The sequence below is a fragment of the Solea solea genome, chromosome 13 (assembly GCF_958295425.1).
Source record: "Solea solea chromosome 13, fSolSol10.1, whole genome shotgun sequence".
Classification (NCBI taxonomy): domain Eukaryota; kingdom Metazoa; phylum Chordata; class Actinopteri; order Pleuronectiformes; family Soleidae; genus Solea; species Solea solea.
The window spans coordinates 15222743-15250514 of record NC_081146.1 but is presented as its reverse complement, the minus strand read 5'-3'; the positions used below and the strand labels follow the sequence as shown (position 1 = coordinate 15250514).

Here is a 27772-nt window from a genome sequence, read left to right as displayed (position 1 = left end):
ACTTGTCTGTGTCGCAATTGTTCTCAAGGATTGGAAAGTGTGTGTGTGTGTGTGTGTGCCCTCTTCTAGCAAATACTGCAGCAAGAAATGAGAGAAAGGGAAGGTTTTACTTTTGCTTTGGACAAAGATTTTAAGACTCTGTCACTTCAGAACCACTTGACTGGATCAATGCTTTTGCTGAATGACAGCATTAGAGCTTTTTACATTATGACATGGTTCTTAATTTACATACATTTCAGAATCTAAAACTCTAGCCAAAGCTTGACTCCACTGCCAAACACCAACCAATGGGTTACTTTATTTATAAGATTACTATTATGTAAATGTATTAGCCAGCACTTCTCTACAAACACATCCATAATCGTATTTTTTTTTATTTTGGTCATGTAAGCAACATTTACTCTCCACGTCATTATTATGAAATTACCAATTCTCATATTGTTGGAGCAAATTTTGGAGGATTTTTTTTTATATTACCATAAACTTGAGGTAGTTCCTGTTGTTAGCCAGCTGTTGTTTTTAAGTCAGCTTATCATTATTAATATTGAGATCAGCTCAGGAACAGTTCCACCTCTCATGAACTAACTTCTCTGTGTTGAAATGGCTTTCAAAAGGTGCAGTATTCGAATGAAAACAATCGAGGAGCAGACCAAATAAACTCACTATTGACTCCCAGACGCACTAACTGTGCATGGTGGTGGTGATGATGTCTTTCTGGGGATGATTGGGAAAGAAACAATTCACGGATGAGTGGGGAAGCTGCCTCGCTCTCGTACACCTTGGCTGTGATACCGAGGATCTCGTGCCCCTCCCCAGGAGATGAGAGGGAGATTTGATAATGGGCTGCGATCAGCGCTTCATGGCCACAACAAGGAGAAAGCAGCGGTGAAAGTGGGAGTGCGCTCTGCTCTGCTCTGTCTCTCTCTCTCATCACTTCGCCTCCACATGGCTCAGGTTTTAACTTTTACTCCATCCACGACTGCAACATAAGACATGATGCCGTGGGCTCAGCTTCACAGGGTTGACACTGTCTGAAGTTTTTAGTTTGCTTAGAATATTCGTGTTATCCAAGTTCTTTGAAGGAATAAGAGGAGTAACCGCCTGGTAAGTTTTATATTGTGTTTGTTTATGTATTTGTGTATGCTTCCATTTAATTACTTGTTTATATATTATGTTTAGCTGCTTTCCATGTGATAAAAAACAAATTATATATTTTTTTCTGGGTATAAAAACAAACTCTAATAATATTTTGATATTTGACGTTATTTGAAAATGATTCGATGACACATTATTTGTTTTTCTTTCTTTCTTTTTATATTTGTTTTATTTTTTCGGGTATTTTAAATATGTCCTGTTGTGCCTCAGTGAACTGTCTGATCCAAGAAACATCACAGGTTTCCTCAAACGGAAAAATAATTGCCTGTTTCCCCCCTTTTCACGTCGCGTGCCCCGTTGGGACACGGACTCGTATCTGATAGAATTGACTCTGCATAATAATAATAATGATAACAACAACGCAGGATTAACAGCATCACATCCGAAGCATATAGATATCAAGTTAAGTCACATATTGCCTGAAACAAGCAGGCACAGTGATTTATTTTTTTTCCTTTTTATTTGTAAGGATTTTGTAATTTAACAATAGCACGTTAATGTTTAAAGGTGAATATGTTGGCATTTACACTAGATTCTCAAGAAAAATGCCACTGAATATTAAAATATAAATACAGAATATGTTTTCAATATTAAACTGGAACTATAACCAGACAATATGTGCTTCACTCAACATTATAAGAAACCTTCCATCCAGCATCATCCAAATCAAGCACAGCTCGTCACTTCACCCCATTTTAATCGACTACACATTCATTTTGTTGCAGCGATTTACTTTCATTTAAAAAAATGTACGCAATAAAAATGAACACATCGATCAAATGATGAATAGATGAACCAAGTGTTCAAAAATGACCTGTATTTTATTTTGTAGAAAATCCCTGTTTATTTGTCTTTTTAAGAATAAATGTAAACATTTAAAGTTTGGTGTCACACCTTTATCAGCCACACCCAAGATATTCGGCCTTTCTACAATCAACACGCGTAAAAAACAGACCGATCAGGTGTTAATGACTCTGACAATGACTTTACATTTGCAATCTGTTTCTGACTGTTTCTGGCAGCGGGATCATCGACAGCAAGTTTAACCTCTGATCTGAGCCGCCGGGGAAAAGTAAAACAGCCATGCTCGGCGGTGAAGGAGAGAACAGCACATTCTCCTCTACAAAGGAGGCAGCGCAGGAGACGCGCAAGTCTCCAGCAGCTGTGGATGTGGATGACCTGGCATCCCGCAGCAGGTACTCGGAGCACGGGCTGCAGACTGCTGACCGCTACTACATCCCTCCAACAGTTTCCAAGCAGAGTTCGGACACAGCGAGCCCCTGCTCTTTTATCTCTTATACCTCCAGCGGCACGGTTTACGCGCCGTCCAGCGCAGGCAGGTATCCATCATCTCTCCACCTGGGCTCCGTGTTGCCTCCCGCGGGGTTTTCTCCACCCACAGCCGGACGTGGTCACTTCAGCTCGGCGTACCAGCTCGGCCAGAACCCCGGCTGCATCTACCCTCCATACACCGGCTCTGGTTCTGCTCTCGGCAACATGACTCTGCCCAGCGGCGGCCCCGGGCTGAGGCCCCAGGTCTACCTCTGCAACCGACCGCTGTGGCTCAAGTTCCACCGGCACCAGACCGAGATGATCATCACCAAACAGGGCAGGTGAGCAGTCTGCAGAGGTGGACACGCAACTTTACTTTTATTATAAATAATCAAATAAGTGACTTCCTTCATTTTCTTTTTATTCCTCTGGTGTTTTGCAGACGGATGTTCCCATTTCTCAGTTTTAACATAGCTGGTCTGAGTCTGACTGCGCACTACAACGTGTTTGTTGAGGTGGTCCTGGCGGATCCGAACCACTGGAGATTTCAGGGTGGCAAGTGGGTGACATGTGGGAAAGCTGACAACAGCAGCCAAGGTAGGATAAAAGAGAAACTATGTAATTAAAATAATAATAATAATAATAATGATAATAATGATGATGATAATAATAATAGTAATACTAATAATAACAATAATGATAATGATAATAATAACAATAATAATAATAATAATAATAATAAACAATTATTTCGTTCGATTTTATTTCAGTCATTTGCTTCTCATAAAAAACAAAAAGATTACAGGATATATTTGGCAGATTTGTTATTTGAAAAATGTCTAAGACTGATCTCATTATCTTATTCTCACAAGGAGTTGAGATGCAGCAGCATGCCATTTGAACACAATTTCTCAAAGAAATAAAAGCCCACTTTCAATCATTACTGATTCATTTATTTTTAATTGCAGGGAACAAAGTGTACATCCACCCAGAGTCTCCAAACACAGGGGCTCACTGGATGAGACAAGAAATTTCCTTCAGTAAACTGAAACTCACCAACAACAAAGGGACCAGTCACAATACTTCACAGGTCTGTAAAATCATCAATAGTGAGTGAAAAAATTATTTTAGTTTGGTTGAATGTCTTAATGTCTCAATATCATAAAATATCTTGGTTTTTTTTCTCTTCTTCCTTGTCACTTGGATTTCATATTTGGATGTTAAGTTGTCTTAGTAGAATTTGTGCAGGGGAATAATTTAATTGATGCTGTCGATTGTGATATTATATATTTTATTTCAAAAATATGGATTGACTTATATACATCTATGGTGTGTGCAGATGATTGTCCTGCAGTCACTGCATAAGTACCAGCCCAGACTGCACATCGTGGAGGTGACGGAGGAAGGAGTGGAGGACATTAACAGTGACATTAAAACTGAGAGCTTCACTTTCCCAGAGACCCAGTTCATTGCAGTCACTGCTTACCAGAACACTGATGTAAGCATGACTTTTTATTCTTTTAGTTTACAATATAAATTGCTTATTGCATGCTGTTTTGACAAACTTGTAACTGTTATTGTTGAAACTCTAACTAGACATGAATGAAAAATGAATGATGAAAATCTGCAATTGCCTTTGTGAGTTGACATGACCTGTTCTCTTGGCATCTCTATACATCCATGAATATGCCGCTCATTCCTCTGTTTTTGCTCTTTTAGATCACACAGTTGAAAATCGATCACAATCCTTTTGCCAAAGGATTCAGAGATAACTATGACTCGTGAGTATCTTTTATACTTTTGTGTGGTATCTCATAAAAAAGAAATCGACACTGGCCTTTCTTGAACTTGTGTATTTTTTTTAAGGATGTACACAGCTTCAGAGAATGATCGCCTCACACCATCTCCAAATGACTCACCACGTGCCCACCAGATTGTCCCCGGTGCACGTTACACCATGCAGCCCCTCTTCCAGGAACAATTTGTTAACAACCTGCCACAGAATCGGTACTACAACAGCGAAAGAGCAGTACCACAGACCAACAGCCTCCTCTCACCTCAGTCTGAAGACGGCGCTTCACAGAGGTGGTTTGTCACCTCCATGCAGCAAGGGGGAAACAGCACGAATACCAACAATAAGCTAGATCTGACACCTTATGAGACCGAATACTCAAGCTCTCTGCTTCCTTACAGTATCAAATCCCTGTCCATGCATACGTCTCACGCTCTCAGCTACTATCCAGACTCTCCTTTCAGCACCATGTCTGCAGGGTGGGGGTCAAGAGCACCATACCAGAGAAAGGTCACTGCGAGTTTGCCCTGGTCTCCCAGACCCAGTCCCACTGCTGGTTTCCCAGAAGACTCAGACAAAGTTAAACCACAGATTGAGGAGGAGTTGAACGGCAGCGGAGGCCTGATCTCCACCTGGACAGAGACACAGTCAGCGGCTCTTTCATTTGAAAAGGCTGATTCTTATGCTCTGGCCTGCAAACGAAGGCGCTTGTCTCTTAACGGCTCAAGCACAGCAGACTCACCTGCTGATATAAAGTGTGAGGACTTGGTCTCAGTTGCCACCAACAGTAGCCCCTACAGCAAGGAAAACCCCCCATCCAAAGCCATGGCAGCTTATTATTCCTTTTACACAGCCACTTAAATGTTTGGTCTCATGTTCTCATGTTGATGGTTCATCATCTGCCATCATGAATAAGAAATATTGTTACTTTTTTTTTTATATATATGTGTGCGCCCATCATTTGTTTTGGTTTTGTTTCTTGTCTGCGGTGACACACGAAGTATCAAGGAGAAATGATGACATCATAAGACACAACAATTACTGCCACCTTAAGAGGTTGGCATATTAACTGTGTATTTACAATTTTAAAGGTGCCAAAGCAGTGGTTTAATTAGGCCCAATTTGTTTTTTAAATAACGCTGTTATTGGGTTTTATTGTTGCATACATTACTGTATTCGGCTTTACGTTAAAATCGTGTGTTTATTTATTGAAGGCCTGTTGAAATGAAATGTGTGTACGCTCAGATGTGAGAATATTATGCTCAGTGTTGTTTGATAATAAAAGGCACATGTTCTGTGGAGCATATGAGTGTTTTTTTTTTACATTAACATAGTTTTTTTTCAATTGACATATTATTGACTGGTGAGTACATTAAGTTTTTCTCGAGTATATGATTGCACCACTTCCGTATTACCAGCAACTACTCACAACGTTACTGCTGATCACATCTTATCAGTTCAGTGCACATAAGAGCCAAAACCTCAATGAAATCTCAAGGCACTTTACATGATAAGGTCAAGACCTTACAATTATTATAGAGAAACCTGACAGAAACACAATGAGCAAGCACGTGGCAACAGTTGAGAGAGAAAAAAACTCCTTTAACAGGAAGAAATATCAGACAGAACCAGACTCAGAGTGTATAGACATCTGCCTCAACTGGTTGGGGTAGGAGAGAAGAGAGAAAGGAGGGGGAAAAGAAGGGGGTTAGTGAAGGAGATGTGGGTGAAAAAGAAGAGCGGAAAGGAGAGAGAAAGATGGAGGAGAGATAGAGACCGGGAATTAAATCAGCTCGTCCAGAGTGTGACATGCCTCTTGCTCCAAATGCTATCTGGGATTGGTTCCAGCTCATGTGACTCTCAGAAAAAGACAAGCCGTAGATGAAGGATGGATGAGGATAATAATAATGTTAGCAGCAATGAGTAGCTATATAATATATAGTAACAGTAATAGTTATAGTAATTGAGCTGTGGTGTTGAGCCTCTGAAATCGGGGATAACTGTAAAACAAGAACACAGAGGGAGAGGGGACAGAGAGGAAGATCACAATCAAGGGAGAGGGAGAGAAAACAAAGTTATTGTTATGATAAAGTGTGAGTGCTGAAAAGAGGAGGAATAGGGGAGTTGACTCAACCACCCTTTTTTTAAATAAATTAACGTCATTTTGTAATTCAATGGAATATCACTATCTCATCTCCATGTCCAGGCAGAAGGAGGGCTTAAAAAACCCAGTCTTACGTGCATACTATTTGTTTCTGTGGACTCTGACGCACTCTAGTGGTGTATTATTGTACTCACAGCCATTACCATGTTGAGGTGCGATAGAAGCTGAGAGCTTCTGAGATAAATCCAGAAGGAGCTGACACAAATCGTGGTCAATGAGAACTTTACGCACAGCCAATAGTTCAGTTTGCAAACAGTCACTGCCATGAACACATCAGAGATTCACAATTCTAACATTGTTTAATAAGGAGTAATAAGGAGTAATGGATCTATACACATTCAGAAAGCACACTACTGTTTGTGGCGATATTCCTACTTTTGAAGACAAAAAAAAAACTATGATTGTATAAAGATCATCACTGCTGACAAAAGTCTGATTTATTACTTGTATAACTGCTGTACTGGTGAGCAGACAGAGTTTAATGAGAGTGGAAAATGCTGATGGAGGTGGTGATGGTGACCTCTGATTATCCAAGGATTGACAGATGAGGGAGATTACACCTTAATGAAAGAAGATAACAGACTTCTTAATGCATTCAGGGTGCATTTTAAGACTTTTGTATACATATTTAGTCTATTGTTGTTGCTGTTATTGTTGTTAGAATGATTATGATTATTATTGTCATGTATTCTTACTTTTTTTTGACTGCGCTGAACGTTGTTTGTTAATTAAGGACATTTTAATAAAATGTAAATGACACATACATAATACATAATACATTCCCTAACCCTCTTACCCTAACCTCAACCATCACAAAACTAAATGCATAACCCCAAAACTAACCTAAACTTAAAACCAGGTCTTAATCTTAAAAATGCCTGTTAAAGTTGTGTGGACCAACCAAAATGTCCTCACAAGGTCAAAATGTACTTACAAAGATAGGTTTGTTTGACAATTGGTCCACACAGCCTACTAAAGACATGTACACACACACTAGTCTAGATATGTGTTACTGCAATTAATTTTATCCTATGAAAATCTCATAAATCCTTAATGACATTGTACTTATGCACAATGCAGTCTTTAAATATCCACAACTTCATACTGCCTAGGAAAATTATGTAACTTTTTCCATTCAAATGTAGGAGAATAGTCATTATACATACAATCACATTGTGGATGTCTGGAACTGTATTTAACTATTTCTGCACGTTTTCTTTTGAACTGAGAGGGCAGTTCAAAGGAAGGGAAGGTCGATCGCACAGTCAAAGGCAAGAGCGGAACCGTGGATTAAGAACTTTGAATTTGGAATATAATTAGAGGAAGACAAGGGCATAGTACTGAACATGACTCATCATTTCCAACTGAATTTTCTGGGGAAAATACGCATGTACAAGTTTAATTAAAGACATCTAACTTCCTTCCTATCTTTAGGAAGGAAGTTCCTGTGACATTCCATTTATTTTTACATTTAAAATCTGAATTTTATTTAAGTAGAATTGGATTGTGTAATGCACATCTATACTAAACGGCTGGTCACATGTAAATGTAGCAGTTCTATTGTTAGGGGGGTAAAAAAACAAACACAGTGCTGGGTTTTTCCGCCTGCTTCGGGGATTTTGTTGAAACCTGGCAACCCAAATAGCAGCAACAGAACAGACAGCAGAGAGTGAGCGCAGAGTTGACAGGAATATCACTTCTGTAACTGAGTAATATTTACACGGGGGGAATTACATCAACCGTCGTCCTGTTTGTCGTCTTATCGACTGACAGTCACTTCACGAGGTCAGGGCGACAAGAGCGAGATGAACCGTCGGTGTAAGTCCAAATATGTGTTACTCATTGTTTACAGCGAGTTTATTAACTGTGGTAGCTAAGTTGGCTAGAAGCACGGTTAGCCTGCTTGCTAGCTGACCCACTGTCGTATGCGCTGACGTTAGCCAACGCAGATGCTAGCGTCATGATGTTTTTTGTTTTGTTTTGAATAACATAACCGCTGACAAGCTAGGCCATTTATTGTGAGTTATACCGGGCTTCCCAACAAACACACAGCCAGTGTTGACTAAGGTCGTGTGACTGATGAATGTTTCACTCGCGTATCAGAAACGAAACAAAGCGTGATATTAATTTACACAACACACAGCTATCGGGCTGAGCTAACTAGCGACAATGATAAACAACCCAGGCCTGCATGAAGAGTACAACGACAAGTTACATGTTTCAGCTTTCATTTTCTTTTTCTTTTAACCAGAGTTAGATGCCGTTGGTTGACGCTGCTATGGGGGAGTGTCGTTAAGTACTGTCACACTATAGGTTAAGGAGTGAAAGAGTTGAAGACTATCCTCCTCGACTTACATGTGTGCCATCAGGTTTTATAATTCTGTTCCAAAGAAATCCGGTGTTGATCTAAGTGGGACATTATTATCGGCCCTGTCCTCTGTCTGTGTGGTTACGATGTCTGTCCTCACATGGCACACATTTTACACAAGATTTATTGATGCAAGGTCAGTAAACATGTGCCATTCTGCCTTCTTTGCTCCTGTGGTGGATATATGGTCATAACAGTTCAACAATTGTGATGCTGTTGTGTATTTAAAGTGAGCTGTTAGAGCTCAAATCAACATAACTGGCCTCCCTCAGTAAAGTTAACAGTAGTTAAAGGCATTTATCTGTTGGGTTAATAGTATTGTTGTATGTACCATAAGTTTTCCATCCAGTCACAAGAATGCTTCATTCAAATAAATCTTGTCTCAACTAGACTCTTGATTTAAAAACGAAATTTTGTATCTGAGAGACAGAGACAAGACTGAGTATAAATGTGTCCTAAACCAAGACGTGACGAAGAGACCAAAAGTGGCCTCAAGAAAGACCGGTCTGGAGACCAAGAAGAACTCTCTACAACACTTGGTTGATATATGGGTTAGTTGCATATTATGTCCTTTTAGAGTAATAGAACATATTTAAATACAGTATTATTTAGAGGTGACTGAATATAAAACAAACAAGTGACTAATGTATTACAGACAGTGCGAGAGGGAGGTGGAGGAAACAAAGTTGAGTCCAAATTGTAGCTAACCTCTTTTCCACTTATCTCCACTCTACAATGGAGTTTTTGCAGGTTTATATTTTCAGCTTAAATGATATCAGCTCTTGACTGAAATGTGTGAGCACACCAAACATGCATGATATAATCTGTGTGTTATTCAGTTAACTTATTGACATTTTTTTCTTAATGTATACATATTGCCTACATCAATTGATGATTGTTTAGAAGGATATTATTCATGGTGTTGTTATGTCATGCATACTGCACTGTAGGGGATGATGATGTGTGGATTTGTGCTGCAGTGCACCAAAAATACATAAAAGCGTCACACTGGCCTAACAGTCATGACCATATGGTGCTCCGGTGGAAGGGAAATGCTGACTTGCTGCATGTTGTGGTTGAGGATCTCTTGCTTCAAATGACTCCTGCCCTCAGTAGGATGGACAGCATTGGCACAGAGAGGCGGAAGCTCCTGGTGATGCCAGAAGAAGTCTTGTCCTTCTCTCTGCATGAGCTTGTTGGCTCTCTGATGGTTATTCTAAGCAAAAAATAAAAAAACAATTATAGGGAGGTAGAATACATTGCAGTGGTGATGCTTACACAGGAGCTTGTGACAGAGCCACCTGTGCAACGTTGGAGATGCATCTCAAACCATTGATTCAGAGGGAGTGGAGGTAATCAATACTTTTTAGATGCAGGGCTGCTTTCAATGAAATGCTGATAGAAATACTAGCTTGCTGTCCTGGAGTTTACAATTGGAGCATGACTGTTTTTCTTCATGTAAGGCCTTGTTGCCAAAAAGGAGTTTGACCAGTTTTTCTTCTTATTTTTTAGGACATCAGCATGCTGGTAAGGTAGACTTGAGAAAATTGAAGGCGATTTCAGAGGCTGCTGTGTCAGTCAAAGCTTGAACCCCACAGTATGAGAAGAGATGGGGAACACGGCAACCAAGTTCCGTAAGGCTCTCATCAATGGGGATGAGGTGTTGGCTCTCCAGCTCTATGAGAGCAACCTGCAGTTCAAGGAGGCTCTGGATCCCAACGCTACATACGGAGAATCCTACCAGCACAACACGCCGCTGCACTATGCTGCCCAGCACGCAATGACGCGCTTACTCAGGTCAGGATGGGGCCCAGTGTCATATTTTTGGGTTGGTTTCTGTCATTGAGGGAAAGATGCATTTCTAAGGGTTGCTAGATTGCTTTTGCCATGCTACAGATTATTTTGTTCAATGAAATTAATGTTTGCTTATGTAGTCTCTGTTGAGATATCACAATCCATATACTTTGAGCATTTTTACTTTTTTAGCAGTGTGTTGATGATCAACTCGCCCAATCTACTACCTTACTGTTGTATCAGAAGAGAACATTTCCTGTTTCAACCCTATATCTCTGACCCATCTGTCTCTCCACATAGCCATCTGTCAGCAGCTCTCAGGAATGCAACATGCTGCGATGGAATAGAATGGGACTCTAAGAGCTTCCCACACAACAAGCAAACAACATTGCATGTTTGCCTTTTTCTTTTCCCTGGCAATTTCCTTTCTTTGCAAATATGATGCTTGTTCACTTTTGGACATAACATGTACAAATGCTTGGTGATTGCAAAATGGCAACTCTTAAATTGAAAATCTAGTGTTAGAAAAATATTGCTCTGCATCTTAAGATGGGTAAGCAAATCAAATTTTTGTCATAAAACACCAACATTTTGAGAATTCTAGAAAGATAAGATTGTTCGGATAATAAATCACCTGAATTGTAGTGAAATGTATTTCAACATAGATCTCTAATGTGTAATAACTGCAAGTAAGTAGCAAGTAAAATTATTTTAGATTGCAGTTTTAATACAGTGATGTTAGTTATTGGTTATATTCAACTTTTTTTTGTGGTGGGTCCAAAAATTGGCTTACATGCTTAAGAGGTTGTTTCTTAGCTCACAATTACAAATAGTACAATGTAAAAAACTAAAATGTTTTAGCTTGCCACTCATTGTTTATGGGCCCATGAGCAAAAATGACAAATTAATTGTTATTCCTCTCCTGTAGGTCTTTTCTCTTAAGCAAAGATGGAAATCCTAACAAGCGTAATGTGCACAATGAGACATCTCTGCACCTTCTCTGCATGGGGCCCCAAATCTTGATCTCAGAAGGAGCACTACATCCTCGAATCTCACGGCCATATGAAGACGAACAGCGTCGTGCCGAATGTTTACAAATCATTCTGGCATGGACTGGAGCAAAGCTTGATCATGGGGAGTATGAACGTGCTAATGTCAACACTACAGACAACAAGAAAAACACCTGTCTGCACTATGCTGCTGCCTCTGGGATGAAGTCTTGTGTTGAGGTAAGGTTACAAAGCCCTGTGGATATTTATCAACCTGAGCATCATTACATAGATCAAAGGCTCTGTAGATGGTAACTGAAGAGTCTCACTACAACAGGGAACAGTGTGAGGGGAAGGAAGAGAAAAGGTCCAACACAGATCTTTAATTATATGTCATTTTGTACAGGGAGTATTTGTGGCATTTTTGGTAGTGTGTGTCCTGGTGTTAGATGCAGTCATAATTCAGGGAAAGGTACAGTAATTTGCAAGCACACATTCATTTTATTGAGTGTGACCAAAGATGTCCCTGGTGAGTTAGGGAAGATGCCATGCAACACAGAAATTTTACATTAATCCCTCAGGCAGGTTGGATCACATATAAAAGTCAATTAGATTAATTAAGCTATCATTGTGTGTTCCTCTGAAAAGAAGTTTGTTTATATCCCGGCTGTGTAATTGTCATCTAATGATGAATGATTAATTTACACAGCAGCTATACACATACTCATTTCATGGTCAAACAATGAAAGTAGGTACTAAAGAAAAAGACCAAACTTACCAATCTATGAAGTAAAAAATTATTATATATTTATTAGAGTCAGTAGTTATCTCCTTTTTTTATGTATATATAATTTTACATGTTTCACTTTACCTTAGCCAGCCAGTTACTTCCTGCATTTAGAGTGTACAATATGATTTGAAGACCAATTCTTTTTCCTCCTTTTTAGTTGCTGGTGCAGAGAGAAGCAGACCTGTTTGCAGAGAATGAAAACCGCGAGACTCCGTGTGACTGTGCAGAGAAGCAGCACCGCAAGGAGCTGGCCTTGTGCCTGGAGTCGCAGATGGTCTTTTCGACTGCCCCCGAGGCCGATGGTATAGAGGCAGAGTATGCAGCTCTTGACCGAAGAGAGGTAGAGAATAACATATCAAGAGGCAGTGGGTTTACAGCTTTCGCCTTGTCCCCCTCAGCTGGTGACAGTATATGTACTATGCTTCATACAAGAGCATTGAATGAGAGCCACACGGGTGCTAATGATGCTGTGCTGTTAAACATAGTGCACGTAAAAGCACAATTTCTTTTATATTTATCTTAAATTTATATGAATTGTGATTCAAGATGTTACTTCTTTACAATGCAGTTGTAACCTTCCAAATTCCAAATTTTATTTAGTTTAATAAGTGATAATTGAAATTAAACTATTTTGTTTCTCGTTACAAATGCACTGTTGTTAGAAATAGTGGTGAGTAAGTGGTGAGTGATCACACAGTGAGACAAAGACTTTCAAAAGACTGATTGAAACACACGCCTAAAAAATCCCACCCCTACTACTTGTATCAGTGATGCAATATTGGAACTGATACAGACCTACAACTTCCTTTATTAGAACAGCATGTCTGCAGCACGAAATGTCTTGCTGTCTCTGCCTCATTGAGGCACACATGTAACTGATGAGAGTGTCCCAGGTGTGTCTGAGACCTCTAACCTATTCCCTATACTGGGTATATGTGTCTCATAGCAAAAATAGACAGTGAAAATGATCTTTCGCCTCAGTTTCAGCACTGCATATGTCAAAAACACAGCATGTCCTGTTCCTGTTTCAAAGTAAAAACACTGTAGTTTTTTAGTTCCATGAAGCCATTGTTTGTTTGTTTTTCAACAAAAAGAGTCTTGGTATTGAGTTGAGTACAGAAGAGCATTTGGAGTATTTAAATTATATGTATTTTTATGATTTTCAAAGCCAAACTCTATGTCAAAACAGCAGATGCTGCACAGCAGCTCCACAGCAGATAAGCTCCCTGCACGAACAACAGAGCTGCTCGGGATACAGCAGATCACTGCTACAGCTGCCACGCGCTGCACATGCTTCCACTGTAGACCCGGTGTAAGGTTTAGCTAAATAAGCAATGAACGTAAAACTTTTATTTTGTACGAATAGAAACTGTTGTAGTTTGTGTGTAGTGTTAGTAGTCATCCCCTCCTCTCATATTCTCCTCATAATCCTCCCTACCTCCCATGCTAACAACGTTTTTTTCTCTCCCTTGCTCCCTTTTTTAAGCTATATGAGGGTCTGCGACCTCAAGATCTGCGGAGGCTGAAGGACATGCTGATAGTGGAGACGGCTGACATGCTGCAGGCCCCCCTCTTCACTGCAGAGGCACTGCTACGTGCCCATGGTACAGTTAAAAACACAGTTACTCACATCGTGGAATCTTCTGGCCCTTATTGGCAATAAAAGATCCCAGTTGAATAGCGGTAAAATCAAATACCATATATTTCCAACTTGCCTGGCTCAATTTAAGCCAAGTACCTTGAAATATTATTTTGCCCCCTGTTTTGCTGCTTACTTGAAAAGAATGCATCTAATATTAAATTTGTCCTTTATTTATTTGTATGAGGATTAAAGAGGCCTTGTCTCATATTAAGTTTCTGCTATACTTCAGTGATTTCAAAGCAGTGAAACAAGCACAATGCAAACAGCCATTGTTATCTATAAGAATGTACCTCATAATGCGCTCAGCAGAGCATGTTATTGACACAATCTAAATGGTGTTTTATTGAGCTTGTCCTCGGCCAAATATTTGAGGATCTTTGGCTGGCATGGCTGCAAACATGCCGAACCACACATTTCTTTATTTTATGCTTTTCTTTTTCTTTTCTTACATTTGTGTAGCTACTATGTTTTTTTTTTTTGCTAATTTTAAGACTGTAAAGATGGCATGCAGGTAGGCAGCTTAATTTCTGCCCATCCCAAATACATGGTTGCATGTTGACGCTGATGTCATTAAGACATGAAAAGCATCCGGAAAGCTCTGCAATGTGTCTTTAACTAATCAATTGGCCTTTTTTTCCACTTGCATGATTGCTTTCAAGCAAACAGTAAATTTACAATGTAGATTTAATGCCAATGGGAATATAAAGCATTAGATTGAAGTCTGCAGTGATGCACAGGGTGTAAAATTTTAGTTGCTGTATTAAATACATTGGTTTGAAGTAATGGTAGCTATGAATTAAGAAGCTACGTTTCAGGCTTCTTTTTTTTTTAAGTTTGAATTTAACATATCCACAACCAAACATAATGCCCACATCCATACAGCTTATCTCATGCAAGTACTGCATATATGATTGTGTCAAGTCAGGCTTCACTTAACTGCACTTGACTTTAAGCCTTTAAAAACCTTCACTCTACTTAATTCTGTTTGCTTTGTGGAAGAGTAAACTTCAAAAATGTGTCATAGATTGGGGCTAATCTTTACTTGTTAAATGCCCTTCTTTAATACACTGGGCTGAGTGTCTGGCTGTAGAGGATGTGTGCCACATATTAGACATACTTTTGGGAGCTAACGTTGCTATATTAGTCAACCTACATCATGGGCGTGCTTCCTATCTCTTTAATAAGGATGGACCATTTTAGGATTTTTTAGAAATCTCTTTCCTTCTTTAATATTTCCATATAACATATTTTGAGTATTCTTATCACAGTGGTGGTGCTTTCCTTCCAAGCTGCAAGCTTGTCAACCTGTGCTACTAACATTTATATTTCCCAGCAAATTTTTTGACTTAATGTGAAAATGTTTCTAATGACCAAAATCAAGAGGATGGTGTCACACTCACTGAATTGAGATGGGTTGAGTTGTTGAAATATTCATTATCTGACTTAGAGTGCTAATTGATTGGTCGTGAAACATGTCTAAAGTTTTCTTAACTGGCCTAATTGCACAGTTGAGTGGCTCATATTTCATATTATAGACAAGGACTTTTTCACCAGAATATGTGGACTCTAGCCCAGTCCACAGGTCATTCAATATTCATCCAAAAAAGCTCTCAAAGCTGTTTGTTGCACAAATGAGCAGGAACAGCTATTCTACAGCAGAAAAAACAGATGGTAGCAGGTCTTTGTTATTGGTTGTTTGAAAGACTTAGGTGGTATTTGCAACTGAGATGGGATTTATGTGGGCTTAGTGTATTCAGCAATGTGTATACCAAATTTTACAGTACTCCTAGTACCATCTAAATATGTCAGACTGTACAGACTATAACAAACTGTTTTATGTTAATGTAATTTGTGTGGCTGAAACAAGAATCAATCTGAGAACAAGCAATCTTGTCGAATGGTTATTCTGCTATACGTTGACATGTTTATTGTTGACATGTAAAATGTAGTCTGTATTTACAAACAGTTTTTTTATGAACCCTGTAAATATAAGTCAGAGCCCTATTATTAGCAACTAACAGGATTTTTAACTAGCACTTTACTTTCTTTGACTCCCTGCTCATTGTTGTCTCGGCTGTCATCCAAGCTCATCCTGCATAATTTAAAATAAAATGCCCCTCATTTTCTATGTTTATGCTTTATTTTTAGTGAATTAAAATATATTTGTCTTAACTTTTGTCTTTACTTTTTTGCATCAGATTGGGACAGAGAGAAGCTCTTAGAGGCCTGGATGATTGATGCGGAGGAATGCTGTCAACGCTCAGGTGTTCAAATGCCCAACCCACCTCCAAGTGGCTGCAATGCCTGGGACACCCTGCCATCGCCCAGGACACCACGCACCCCTCGCTCCTCCATTACCTCCCCAGACCAAATCAGCCTCATGCCTGCCGATGACGAATCTTCTCTGGTGAGATGTCTCCACAGGTTCCTTGTCAGTACTGTTTGAAAAATTAGGGGGGGGGGGGATTTGTGCTCATTTAATAGTCAAGTCTTGAAAATTTGATCAATAAAGTTGTTATATATATATGTATATATATAAAAAAAGGAAAAAATAAAATGTTTCAGGGCAATTGTGCAACAACGTTACTTTGAAAGTAACCGGTAGTGTAGCCATAAAAACTCTGTACCAGTGTTTATTTAAATTGAGCCCCTATAGTGTCACAGATTTTTTCGCTGAATTTTCAAGACCACACTCTTTCTGCAAAGTACTGCTTTATTTCCCAGCCTAATATTGCCAGCAGTTATTAGTATTCCTGCCAGTGGCCTCTCTCCCAGTTGCCCCTCTCTCTAAAACATTAACACAAGCAGGACGAACTAATGGTTTGTTTCTTATGGTGTGGCAAGTTTTGAATATAAGATGGTATTACAATGCTTTCTTAAAGTGGTGTTAGTGCGTAACATTGAACTCTCCAAAGGGCCATTGGATAGAATAGAATAAAATACGTGGAGAGAGGACATTCTATTGAAACATTCTGCTTAAAACACGACAGATTTATTAATTAGTAAATTAATTTACAGTGCATAGGAAGACACTGAATTGGCTAAAATATGATGATGCAAAGCTGCATGTGTTGCTATGGCTTGTTTTCTAATAGTTGTTACTCTACATCTACCACATTCGGATATCAAACATGATCTACAAAGTAAAGATTTAAGCATCTTGTAAGTTTTGACAAACCAGTATTTTATTTTAACAAGCTCCCACGAGTCATAGAAATGGGACTGTTTTTTCCCACTGTTGTTTTTACAGCTGTAAATATGTACGTTTGCAAGATCTTCATGAAGCCTTGTTGACCCACAGCTATGAGAGCATTAGCAACTTCCATGTTTTATTGCCCTGCCTTTATCCTGACCTTGTCTAGCACTTCCAGATTTTCTCCCTCAGAAGAAGAAAGTTATGCCAGGTACTGTAATTCAAAGTGTCTTGCACCAAGACACCTGGGGCCTCATAAATCAGTACTTAGGATCCATACTGTGAGTGTATGCGAGCGCAGAAGTTGAAAATGGCATACACAAAAATCATTGGTGTCGGCACAAATCTGTGCAGGAAGCTTTTAAAAGTCACATTAAACTTGAGCAGCCAATGCCAATGATAAACCTGGTATTTAACTCCACAACCCAGCATGTATTAATATCCTTGTCACAATTGATGGTGAATTTCAGATGAATTGGTGTCTCCAGTGTAATAAAGTCCCATTAAAAAACTACATGAAATCTAAATAAGCACTTGGTGATGTAAGTGTAAAAGGATATGTATTGTTGCTACTTCTCTTACTGGCTGTTTGGAACATTTATCATATCAAGTGGATCTGTAAGTAGTGTCATATGAAGAAAAATGTGAATGAGAGTCATAATTGTGTAAATAATGATGCTACCCATATTTGATTTTTGCAATTTACTTGGCCACCTCACCATCTGTCTTAGCAGTGTTCTGTCTCTAGAATGATAGTGTACAGATTGGTGTTTCATTAAGGACATGCACATTCTCCTGTCAACTGTGTTTTTATGGATCCCAAATGAGGCCTTTAGCTAATTTTATGCTGCTGGCAATTTGTTTTGAAGACTGCCAATGAGGGTATCAGGTGTGCTGGATAACAATCAATGTCCCACAGGAGGTCAGCTGCATACAAGGACAAATTCAGTTGTTCTATTATCTAATTAATGCTTGCCCTAAAGATATGTTAAAATGTTTTCAATTTCCAATTTATTTGCAGGAGGTTTCCTTTTTTTTGGTTTACTTGTTTTGAGCTTTTTACCATGTCACTGTGAAATGAAAATAATATACACAACAGTTATGACTCTGCAGTGGAACACCTGCTTGTCCACGCAATTATCAATCATGTGGTGGCAGAGCAATGCATAAATCCAAGAAGCCACAGATCAGACGTTTTTAATAATCTTCACATCAAGCATTAGAATAGGGACATATACTCTTGGTGACTGTTGGTTTGGGCATCTGCTCTAAACTTGCTGCTCTGTTGGTAGTTTCATACACACCAGTCACAAGAAAGGTGTGAAAAATTAAACGCATTCATTGAGCTGTACTTTTGCAGCTTCAAACAAATATCTGGTTGAAGCCAAATGACAAGACTAGTTGAAGCTGACTGAGGGGTTACAGTAACACTGATAACCGGTTTTAACAACTGGTGAGTAGAAATACATTTCAGAATGTGCATCACAACAAGATGGGCTCCAACTGTTACACCTGTTTCAACCAAGACCAGAAACCTGACTAGAAACCTTGGCTGCAGTTGCCACAGGTTCACCAAAACTGAGGAGTTTAAGAGTGAAAAAAAAATGTTCTGAAACTGCTCTGAATCTGGATTTGCATCAAATCACAAAGCAAAACAAGTGTCATAAAGATTTAGTTAAAATAATGCGTTCGGTGAAGTGATTTGAACTCTTGAACTGGTTTGAACTGATTCTGATATTGAATTGGGAGAATTGTTTGGAGAATGTTTTACCCTTTGGCCGATCTAGTGATGTATCAATTAATATTAATATTTTGACATTGTAGGATGTATTTTCCTGATGGTATCTTTTGTCATGGCTCTGATAAGGCTTGCCTTGAACTGCAATTGATTTCCTCAAGGCCCAATTTAAAGAGTTGATAATATCAGATTGCACTTATTCAATTCAAGTCAATACTTACATTGTATCATTTCTATATTTTCTTAGGATCAGCCTTTCACATCATGAGCATGTATATATGTGTGTGTGTGTGTGTGTCTCATCTGGTGACTGAACAGTAATTAATCAGCCACATACTAAGACGAGGTCATCATCTTGGCTTGCGGCTGGCCTTCATTAGTAGCTACTATTGTCCCCACTTATGCACAGTATCATTTTATTAGCACATACTGTACTTTTCATTGCCTTTTAGTCATTTAAACAAATATTAATATCACTGGCTTTGGCAACAAAGGCTATTGGGATTTCATTTGAACATGAATAGAAATATTGGATGATTGTATTTGAGGACCTTTTGAAATTCCATTGTATAGATAGACAGAGATTTCTAATTACTCAGAAAATATTTTTGTTAGTGTAGGCATTATGTAGCTAAGTGGACTTGAAATAATTTTTTATCAGCACTTAAAAACTTCCTCTTTTTCTTTTTTGATTTTATCTTACAGTGTGGTATCTGCATGTCTTCCATCTCTGACTTTGAGGAGCCTGTTGACATGTCCTGTGGCCATGAGTTCTGCAGAGTATGCTGGGAAGGGTACGCTATACTGTGTTTTGGTTTGGGCTGCATATACTTTGGTTTGGCTTGCGATGTTCCATTTTAGTTTTTTTGGCTGTCTGAATGGCTGAGTGATACAACTAATATTTCAGTGCTTTTGGGTTGTATCACAAAACATATACAGTGTCTTGTTATTTTGAAGACTCCCATACCGCACCTAATAACATCCCCTGATACATACAGTTATATCAGTTTATTAGTTTTGGCATCACTGTCATTAGTGTTTTTCCATTAGAACAGTGCTTTAAATTTGAATATACTTTGAACCCCAAACCTGGTAGCAGGTTGGAAAGGTGTGTTTTTCTTTTAATAACAAAATACTACATTTACAAAAGTCAGAATAACAGATTGTCATGTAGTTCAATATGTGGAGCCCCCAAAACATCTGCATAATATAAAGTCCATATAACAAAGAAATAAGTGGGTTTGTGGACAAAACAAGACATTTGAGAACATTATCATTTCGAGGTTTGGGAAACACTTTCTCAATATTTTATGGGCCAAACAGCTAATCAAAGAATCGAGAAAATAATCTACAGATTAATATGTGATGAAAATAATTGTTAGTAGTCGCTGCTACGAAAAATAAATTTACAATCTGATATGATCTAAAAACCTAAACATTCACATTAATGCTTCACTAAGCACAAACTGTAAACATGTAGGCTGTTATTGAATTGATTTTCGGAGCACAATGTTTGTTATATAGTTTGAACATTATGTTTTTGTTTTGGCTGCATAGTAAATGCATCACCACAAATGTGTTGTTAACAGCGGAGTAGTTTCAAAGTTGTAAAAACGACTGTATCGGAGTGATATTGGTATTGGTATATAGGAAGAAGGTTGTGATATTGTTGTGTAATGCATGTGTTCTCCTCAGATTTCTCAATCTCAAGATTCAAGAAGGTGAAGCCCATAACATCTTCTGCCCCGCCTTTGACTGCTACCAGCTTGTGCCTGTGGAGGTCATAGAGAGTGTGGTATCGAGAGAGATGGACAGGCGCTATCTACAGTTTGACATCAAGGTAAACAAGAGGAAAAACCCAAATGTGTACACCGTAAACAGGTTTCATTACTAATATTAAGAAAGAAAGTGTCAACACATGATTTCTATAGCAATATTTAATTGTAGATCAAAGGTTATAAGGTTATAAAAAGTGCCATATTTCTTACTGTGTGAATTTCACTGCTAGTTCACCAAAGTACGCAGGCACAGACAAAACAGGACATGCACAGCCTGTTATACAAATGAATTATGGCCTGCACTTAAAAAAGTAGGAAAATGTGCTTGACTTTTGATGATTGTGACAAAAGTCATGTCTTTTTTAACATCTTAATTCTTTATCCCTGCACTTTGTAAGCACACGTGCACTATGGTAATTTGATAGAAAGTAAATCCATATCAAGTCGAAGAACTTTTCAAACAGAAACATTTAGTTATACTGTATGTTGTATTACCAGTAGATTTAAATCTCATTTGCTTTTTTTTTGCAGGCATTTGTGGAAAACAATTCAGCAATCCGCTGGTGTCCTATGGCCGGATGTGAAAGGGCTGTGCGATTAAACACCCAGGGTCCTGGGACCTCCACTTCAGACCCTCTTATTTTTCCTCTTCTTCGTGCCCCTGCAGTAGATTGTGGCAAAGGCCACCTCTTCTGCTGGTCAGTAAAGGACCACATACTATATTTTACAATGTAACCCTGTCTGTAATTGTATGCTTTACACTGTCACTGTGAAACAGACAAAGTCTGAAAGTCTGAAACGACCCAGACTCACTGAGCGATGGTTGTCAAGTCAACCCTACTACTAGAAAAGAATGGCAATTTTCAGAGAAGGTAACAGCGGCCACTCCAGCAGAGAGCTGTGAAACTCTTATCGTAACCATATCTCCAAAAAACAGCTCTCTATTGATCATTTCTATATGAAAGAGTGGCGAGTGAAAGCCATTTAAAAGGTGTATTACATCCTCCATGAAGTTTTTCCAAAAAGCAGAGTATGAGGAAAAATACTTTCTCACCTCATAACAGAAATTCAACTGTTTAGAACAGAGCAGATCAGCTCACAACCAAGTACTGGTCATAATCAGATAAAGTCAGTCTTTAAGCAATTAATGTATTCTTCAAGTTCTAATAAATGTCAAAACATTTTGTTAGGATGTTAAATAGGTTTGGCATTATAGGATACTGTATACAATATGTGTAGGTAAGTTTCTCACAACGAACTATAGAATGTAGTTCAAATAATTTTTAGTACTGCAAGTTTGTTATCAACAGGCATGGGTTCTTAAATTATCCTACAATATAATATAATATAACATTAACTTCAGTCCCACTCCTTTACATACTGCATAGCAATCATCTCACACCATGGTTCCCTAAAGTGGCCACTGGGTTGTCTTGTCAGGTTCACTCATGAGTTCATGAGTGACATCATCTTTGGTAATGTAACTGGATGTAATGCAGGTTTAACTTCAATTGTTCCCTTGACACAAGAAAGACTTTTTGTTGAAAGGCAGAACACCAAGTTGATGTTGATTAATATTTCTGTCCACCATCTGACAGCTCTGAGTAACTGCATGTGCTCATCATTTATCTCAATTTATTTTTTTTGTCAAACTCTGGCTTTGATGCTTTATCTTTCTGTGTGTATTCCAGGGAGTGTCAAGGAGAGGCGCATGAGCCTTGTGACTGTGAGACTTGGAATTTGTGGCTACATAAAGTCACTGAGATGAGGCCTAAGGAATGTGAGTACGGACAGAAATGGACTGCATCTGTTACAGACATGATTATATACTTGAAATGTAAATGTTGTATTCTGACATAAACCTTTGCGTTAATGTTGCTTCTTTGGACTTATGTGAAATTGTTTTCAGGAATATTTGCAGACCCTAAATTTCTTTTGCTTTACGTTTTATAGCGGCTAACTCAGTTTTTATATCAGTAGGACCACGTTATGCTTCCAGGGGCCATAAAAAGCCTCCCAGTATTAGATTTTCTCTTCTATATCTAAAAATCTGAAGGTTTTGTATGGTTGGTCAAATGCTCAGAGTGTTTGTCAGAAATGCCATGCTCCTTACGCAGACATACTCTGATCTGATTTAACCGTAGTAACAAGGTTATCTCACATCACAAAAAAACTGTAATTGATTCATTTGGTGAAAAACTGTTCTCGAGTGGAGAAAATGGCATTATAAGGTTTTTAAGATGATCTTTCCCAGCAGATATAAGTCCGGTATGTGAAGAATCCTGTTGTGTGCTTTAGTTTTCTCTCTTGACTGCATTACACAACACTGCCTGATCAGATCATTCCCTCTACTTTGCTTTCTCTTTCCTTTTTCTGATCAACAAATCACACCCTTAGAAGTATGTGTCATACTGAGCCCATTGGGTTCACTACACCTTCTCACCAAGATTAAGGTTTCTGTTCCTTTACTGCTCTGAAATGTTGTGAGAATGAACTCTCCTAAAGTATCCCAAGGCTAGGATTCCTTGCTAGAAATGTTAAGGCTAAGTCAGGAACTTAGTTTGAGTATGTTTGTGAACATGTCCCCGATTGGCTGCAGTCAAGTGACTGATTTAGTGTTAAAATATCTGGAACTCAACCACGGTGATTACAAAGTGTGTAATGCTAAGCCAATTAAATTTAAATACTGATAATCAATTATTAATTAAAATAAACAGTCCACTCATTCAAAGTATGCAATGTTTAGAGGCAGTAATTTAACTGCGGGCTATCCAATAGATGCGTTACGATAGATTAAGTGCTGCTTCGTTGACCTGGCGGTCAAAAGACAAATCTTTTGTTTTAAGACAATCGTTACCTTTTGATTTCCCTAGATTCTGTTTTATCTCAGCATTTCAAAAGACACATCAGAGGTAATTTGATAATACCCAATTATTCTGTTAGTGTGTGTGGATGCACGAGCATCTGGGGAGATGTTAACAAAATGTATAGGCAATACGGATTAGTCAGCCAGGACAATTTCCCACTTAGTGCAGTGGTCTGTTTAGATGCTGTGGTAATAGCCATTCTCATTCTGTCTCATTATGCCTTTATTTGTTCTGTTTACCTCTCCCTCCTTTTGAAGTGGCGGGTGTGAGCACAGCCTACGAGGATGCAGCCAACTGCTTGTGGTTGCTCACTAACGCCAAGCCCTGCGCCAACTGCAAGTCTCCAATACAGAAAAATGAAGGTTGCAACCACATGCAGTGTGCTAAGGTCAGTCAGGCACTGAAATGTCATATTCCTGTCATACTAATGTAGCTAATACTTTGGGAGACTAATTTCAGGGGCTAATCTGGCAAGTACGTTTTCAAATGGTAATCAGTAGAATATGGGGAAACTACCTAATGGTTTAAGGCAGGGGTCTCAAACTCAAATGACCTGTGGGCCACTGACTGTCTCGTCTAGTCAGTCGGGGGCCAGTCAAGTAAAAAAAAAAAAAGCCCAACTTTTTTGGGAAAAGCAACAGTTGCGGTGTACCTATCATCAATATGCCATGTTAATTCCTTTTTTTTCTATGTACTCTATTGCCTCGTTTGAGCTTTTCTGTCTTTTACTTCTTCTGTATTTTATCCATTATTCTGCATAGCACTTTGGTCCACTGTGTTTGTTTTAAAGTTCCTTACAAATAAAGTTGGATTGGATTGGATAATTTTAAAATATAAGTGCTTGTTTTAATATGCAACAATAAAAAAAACATATTTATGATGCAACATTAATCTATTAATTTAAAAATAAAAACATAGAAATGACTCGTTACAACTTGATAATGTTTGGAGGGCCACATGAAATCGATTGGAGGGCCACATGTGGCCCCCGGGCCGCCACTTTGAGAATTAGAGTGTAGCCATAAGATTCAGAGTTTGAGAAAGTAAACATTGCAAAGTTGCAAAATTACTGATATGTCTCAGCCTTTGGCCCCACTCATTGTTGAGTGCTTATCACTTAACACAGGGTTAGGGCTTAGTTTAATTAAATGTTTGTCATGATATACAAAATCATATTCAGTACCACTCCTAGCTGTGACTTAATTTTATGTAGGCACCATGTCTGTACCACACTAAATAAATTGCTTTAATATTTCAAAATGTCTTCTAGTGATAGCATGGAGGCTTGTGCTGCGTGTTTGTTTGAATAGTTAACTGACACACAATTATTGGCTAGCCAAGTATTTGTGGACCACACAATGTCCACAATGTAAACGAACAGTCCTTAGTGGAAAATTAAGTTTGTGTAATCAGGCACACTGTAAACACCCTCAAGCACAGTGACATTAGAAAACCCAAAAGCATTTCTCAGAGGTAATGTTGTCCCTAATCAAGGTTAATCATTCTCAATTTGTTAATTCTAGTAGTTCTGCTGAGCCTCTGAATTAACTTCTGGTATCAGGGTGTCATTTTTATTTGAACACGACAGATAAGAAAATGATGTTAAGATTGAACTGTGATCAGAGCACAGACACTCTCAGAAAAGGGAAACCAGTACCCTTTATTCTTATATCTGTTCCTCTTACACCAAGCTTAAGCCAAAACTTCAAGTGTACACAAAGGTGTATTTTGATAACATTTTATAGATATGAGCATATAAGATGCACTGCTGTTCCAGTGAAGATAGCTGCAGCAAGAGTGTTGTAATGAAACTCTGAAGGTGAAAATGTGCCATATCACATTAAAGCTGCTATTAGTCAAGTTTGAAGTCTGGCAGTCGTTCTAAAAGTTCACTTTAGAGAGTAGGTTTATTATATCTTAATGCTTACAATCTATCAACCAACAGCTGGGGGAGCCAGTAAGCCTTGTACTTTGTCAGGAGCTTCAGTTTTCCTGCTATGGACAATGGGATAATACAGAGGTGATGGAGATAAAAAAGACACTTGCTGAGTGGTGGAGGCAGAGTTTGTGACTACTCACACAGTCATGTTCCCTGACTGTTGCTGCAGGACTGGCCATGTGGCAGCTCCTGTCACTGTCTCCATTGTGGTTAAAGAGGCTGACTAGTGGTGGAGATTAGTTTGGGGGCAATGGAGCAGCTCTCACAAGCTAAAAGGCCACAGAGGGCTCAGCCACTTGACCTGTTATTAGCTGGTAAGAAATGGCTTTGCCCCTGTTGCTTGGATACACAAGACTCATGTTGCCAAGGAATATTTCTTTGTCTTAAAGATAACATTTTCATCCCTGAAGTGTAGCCACTAGCCTCACACTTTTTAATCTTTAGTCTCTGGACTTAACACATTTGTCTTTTGTATCTCCTTCCACTTAAGCCCTCTCCCAGTTTTTCAGTTTGTATTGATTTTTCTTAAGTGTCATGTAAGCAGAGTGTTTCCACGACAACCGAGGTCTCCAGCCTTTAGGGTTTTGTGTTGCTCTGGCAAACTTATCACTAACAGAAGTACCTTTGGCATAAGGAAAGATATCACTTACACTGAAATAGACTGGATTGAAGTGGCTCTAGTGTTTTGTTCTTCTGCAGTACAGAAGTATTATGAACTCATATAAACTGAGTGACTTCTCAAAGCAGCAGACTGAGTTATCTCTGCTAGGTTCAGTCAACTACTTGTCATTTGTGAACTGAAAATGTAGATGGAATTAAGACTGAGGCTCGAATTCCTAAGGTGTTAGGAATTCAAGTACATACAGTAGTTGTGGGCTTAGAATTAATAACTATTTAACCAGTGTTTAACATGATGGATTGATGTCTAACATGTCTATTTTGTCCCTGTAGTGTAAATACGACTTCTGCTGGATCTGTTTGGAAGAGTGGAAAAAACACAGTTCATCAACAGGAGGCTACTATCGCTGCACCCGCTACGAAGTTATCCAGCAGGTGGAAGAGCAGTCAAAGGAAATGACAGAAGAGGTAAAACGATTACTACCACATTTGTGTTTCAGCCTAGTGAACTGTCCCTTTCACAGCAGTATGTGACAGTTTTGACCAAAGAGTTGAGTGGTGGTAGCTGTTACTGGGGAACACTGTTTACGCTGTGCAATACCGATATATTGGAAAGACACTGCAGAGATTATGGTGCCTGGGCTGGTTTATATTAGTGTTAAGTTGGTTTAGAGAACAGTATGTTCAGAGCACTTCACTGATTTAGTTTTATACTTCACTATCTGACTCACAGTAGACTGGGGATCAAATCAGTGCAGCAGAATTAGAAATATAGTCCTACTTTCCCAGCACTTAACTCTTCTTTAACCAAAAGCTGTCGTCTTTGTTACACACAATGTAAGAGTCTGACTGGAAATTCGGATATGTTATGCCAGTAGAGGGCAATGTAGTCTTCAGTCTCTTAGCAGAAACGAAGAGCAGGCCACAGAAGTCTGGTAAACTCCTTTCGTTCCAACCCCAATTCAATGTCACATTCATAGTCTGCAACCCCAACAGGAGTTTCCTTTTATTTATTTTTATGGATTATTGAATACATGTTGCCTCACCACTGAATAACTTTAATCTTCATAAAATTGGCTGGAATATGAGCATAGACAGTCAGTTCCTGAGCCAATGATATTGTGATGTCATTTATGTCATTTAGTCCAGCCTCAATCCTGAAGCAATTCTCTCTATAGAGCTTAATTATTAAGATATATAACCATTGTCTGGACAATTGCATCATGTACATCCTGTCCCTTTTCATAGAAGAAAATAAGTTGTTTCTCTTTCTGCATCGGCATTCATCCTTGTCTCTACTACATATTTTACCTGTTGCACTAGTCACTTATTTGGCCTGCACTTAACCAGAGAACACTATGTGCTCGGGGGTTTTATTCACTGTGACTGCTGTTTGATCATGGTTTTGCAGGCAGAGAAGAAACACAAGAGCTTTCAGGAACTGGACCGTTTCATGCACTACTACACACGCTTCAAGAACCACGAGCACAGCTATCAGGTACACAGCCCTGGCTTTGCTTTCGAAGAATGATGTCTGCTTTACATAGTGTACTGTCATGGATGTCAACAGTGGGAACTTCATATAAAACTGTCATATGTCCTCAAATGTTGGTGTACTCGTAAGCATTGTACTATAGTGATTAAAGCACACTATGTATTTTGTACAGTTATAT

At 38.8% G+C, this 27772-nt stretch overlaps 2 protein-coding genes across 3 annotated transcripts in view; both read left to right on the top strand.

The window, feature by feature from the left end:
* The first annotated feature begins 863 nt into the window (after positions 1-863).
* LOC131471378 (eomesodermin-like) lies at positions 864-5333 on the top strand. The gene is made up of 7 exons (XM_058647896.1): positions 864-1104; positions 2178-2768; positions 2870-3024; positions 3396-3517; positions 3767-3925; positions 4147-4208; positions 4294-5333. The coding sequence occupies exons 2-7, from the start codon at positions 2239-2241 to the stop codon at positions 5078-5080; spliced, it is 1815 nt and encodes a 604-aa protein (XP_058503879.1). The 5' UTR covers positions 864-1104; positions 2178-2238; the 3' UTR covers positions 5081-5333.
* A 2402-nt stretch (positions 5334-7735) lies between these two features.
* The window catches only part of LOC131471125 (ankyrin repeat and IBR domain-containing protein 1-like), a 31206-nt gene continuing 11169 nt past the window's right edge, over positions 7736-27772 (top strand). The window contains exons 1-13 of one of the 2 annotated variants that reach the window (XM_058647454.1): positions 7736-8201; positions 10264-10548; positions 11474-11774; positions 12482-12664; positions 13811-13928; positions 16165-16373; positions 19603-19691; positions 20593-20737; positions 21207-21373; positions 22367-22455; positions 23800-23930; positions 26433-26567; positions 27511-27597. In XM_058647454.1, the coding sequence (XP_058503437.1) occupies positions 10361-10548; positions 11474-11774; positions 12482-12664; positions 13811-13928; positions 16165-16373; positions 19603-19691; positions 20593-20737; positions 21207-21373; positions 22367-22455; positions 23800-23930; positions 26433-26567; positions 27511-27597 (1842 nt within the window). In that variant the 5' untranslated portion in view covers positions 7736-8201; positions 10264-10360. Of the gene's footprint in view, positions 8202-9387; positions 10104-10263; positions 10549-11473; positions 11775-12481; positions 12665-13810; positions 13929-16164; positions 16374-19602; positions 19692-20592; positions 20738-21206; positions 21374-22366; positions 22456-23799; positions 23931-26432; positions 26568-27510; positions 27598-27772 lie in introns of those variants that run through there. The other variant, XM_058647455.1, reaches the window with a different exon arrangement.

Bases quoted from the DNA above. Each gene is read 5' to 3' on its own strand.
- LOC131471378 (XM_058647896.1), top strand. From the start codon at position 2,239: ATGCTCGGCGGTGAAGGAGAGAACAGCACATTCTCCTCTACAAAGGAG. The intron at 2,769-2,869 runs GTGAGCAGTCTG...GGTGTTTTGCAG, and splicing joins ATCATCACCAAACAGGGCAG to ACGGATGTTCCCATTTCTCA. The intron at 3,518-3,766 runs GTCTGTAAAATC...TGGTGTGTGCAG, and splicing joins CCAGTCACAATACTTCACAG to ATGATTGTCCTGCAGTCACT.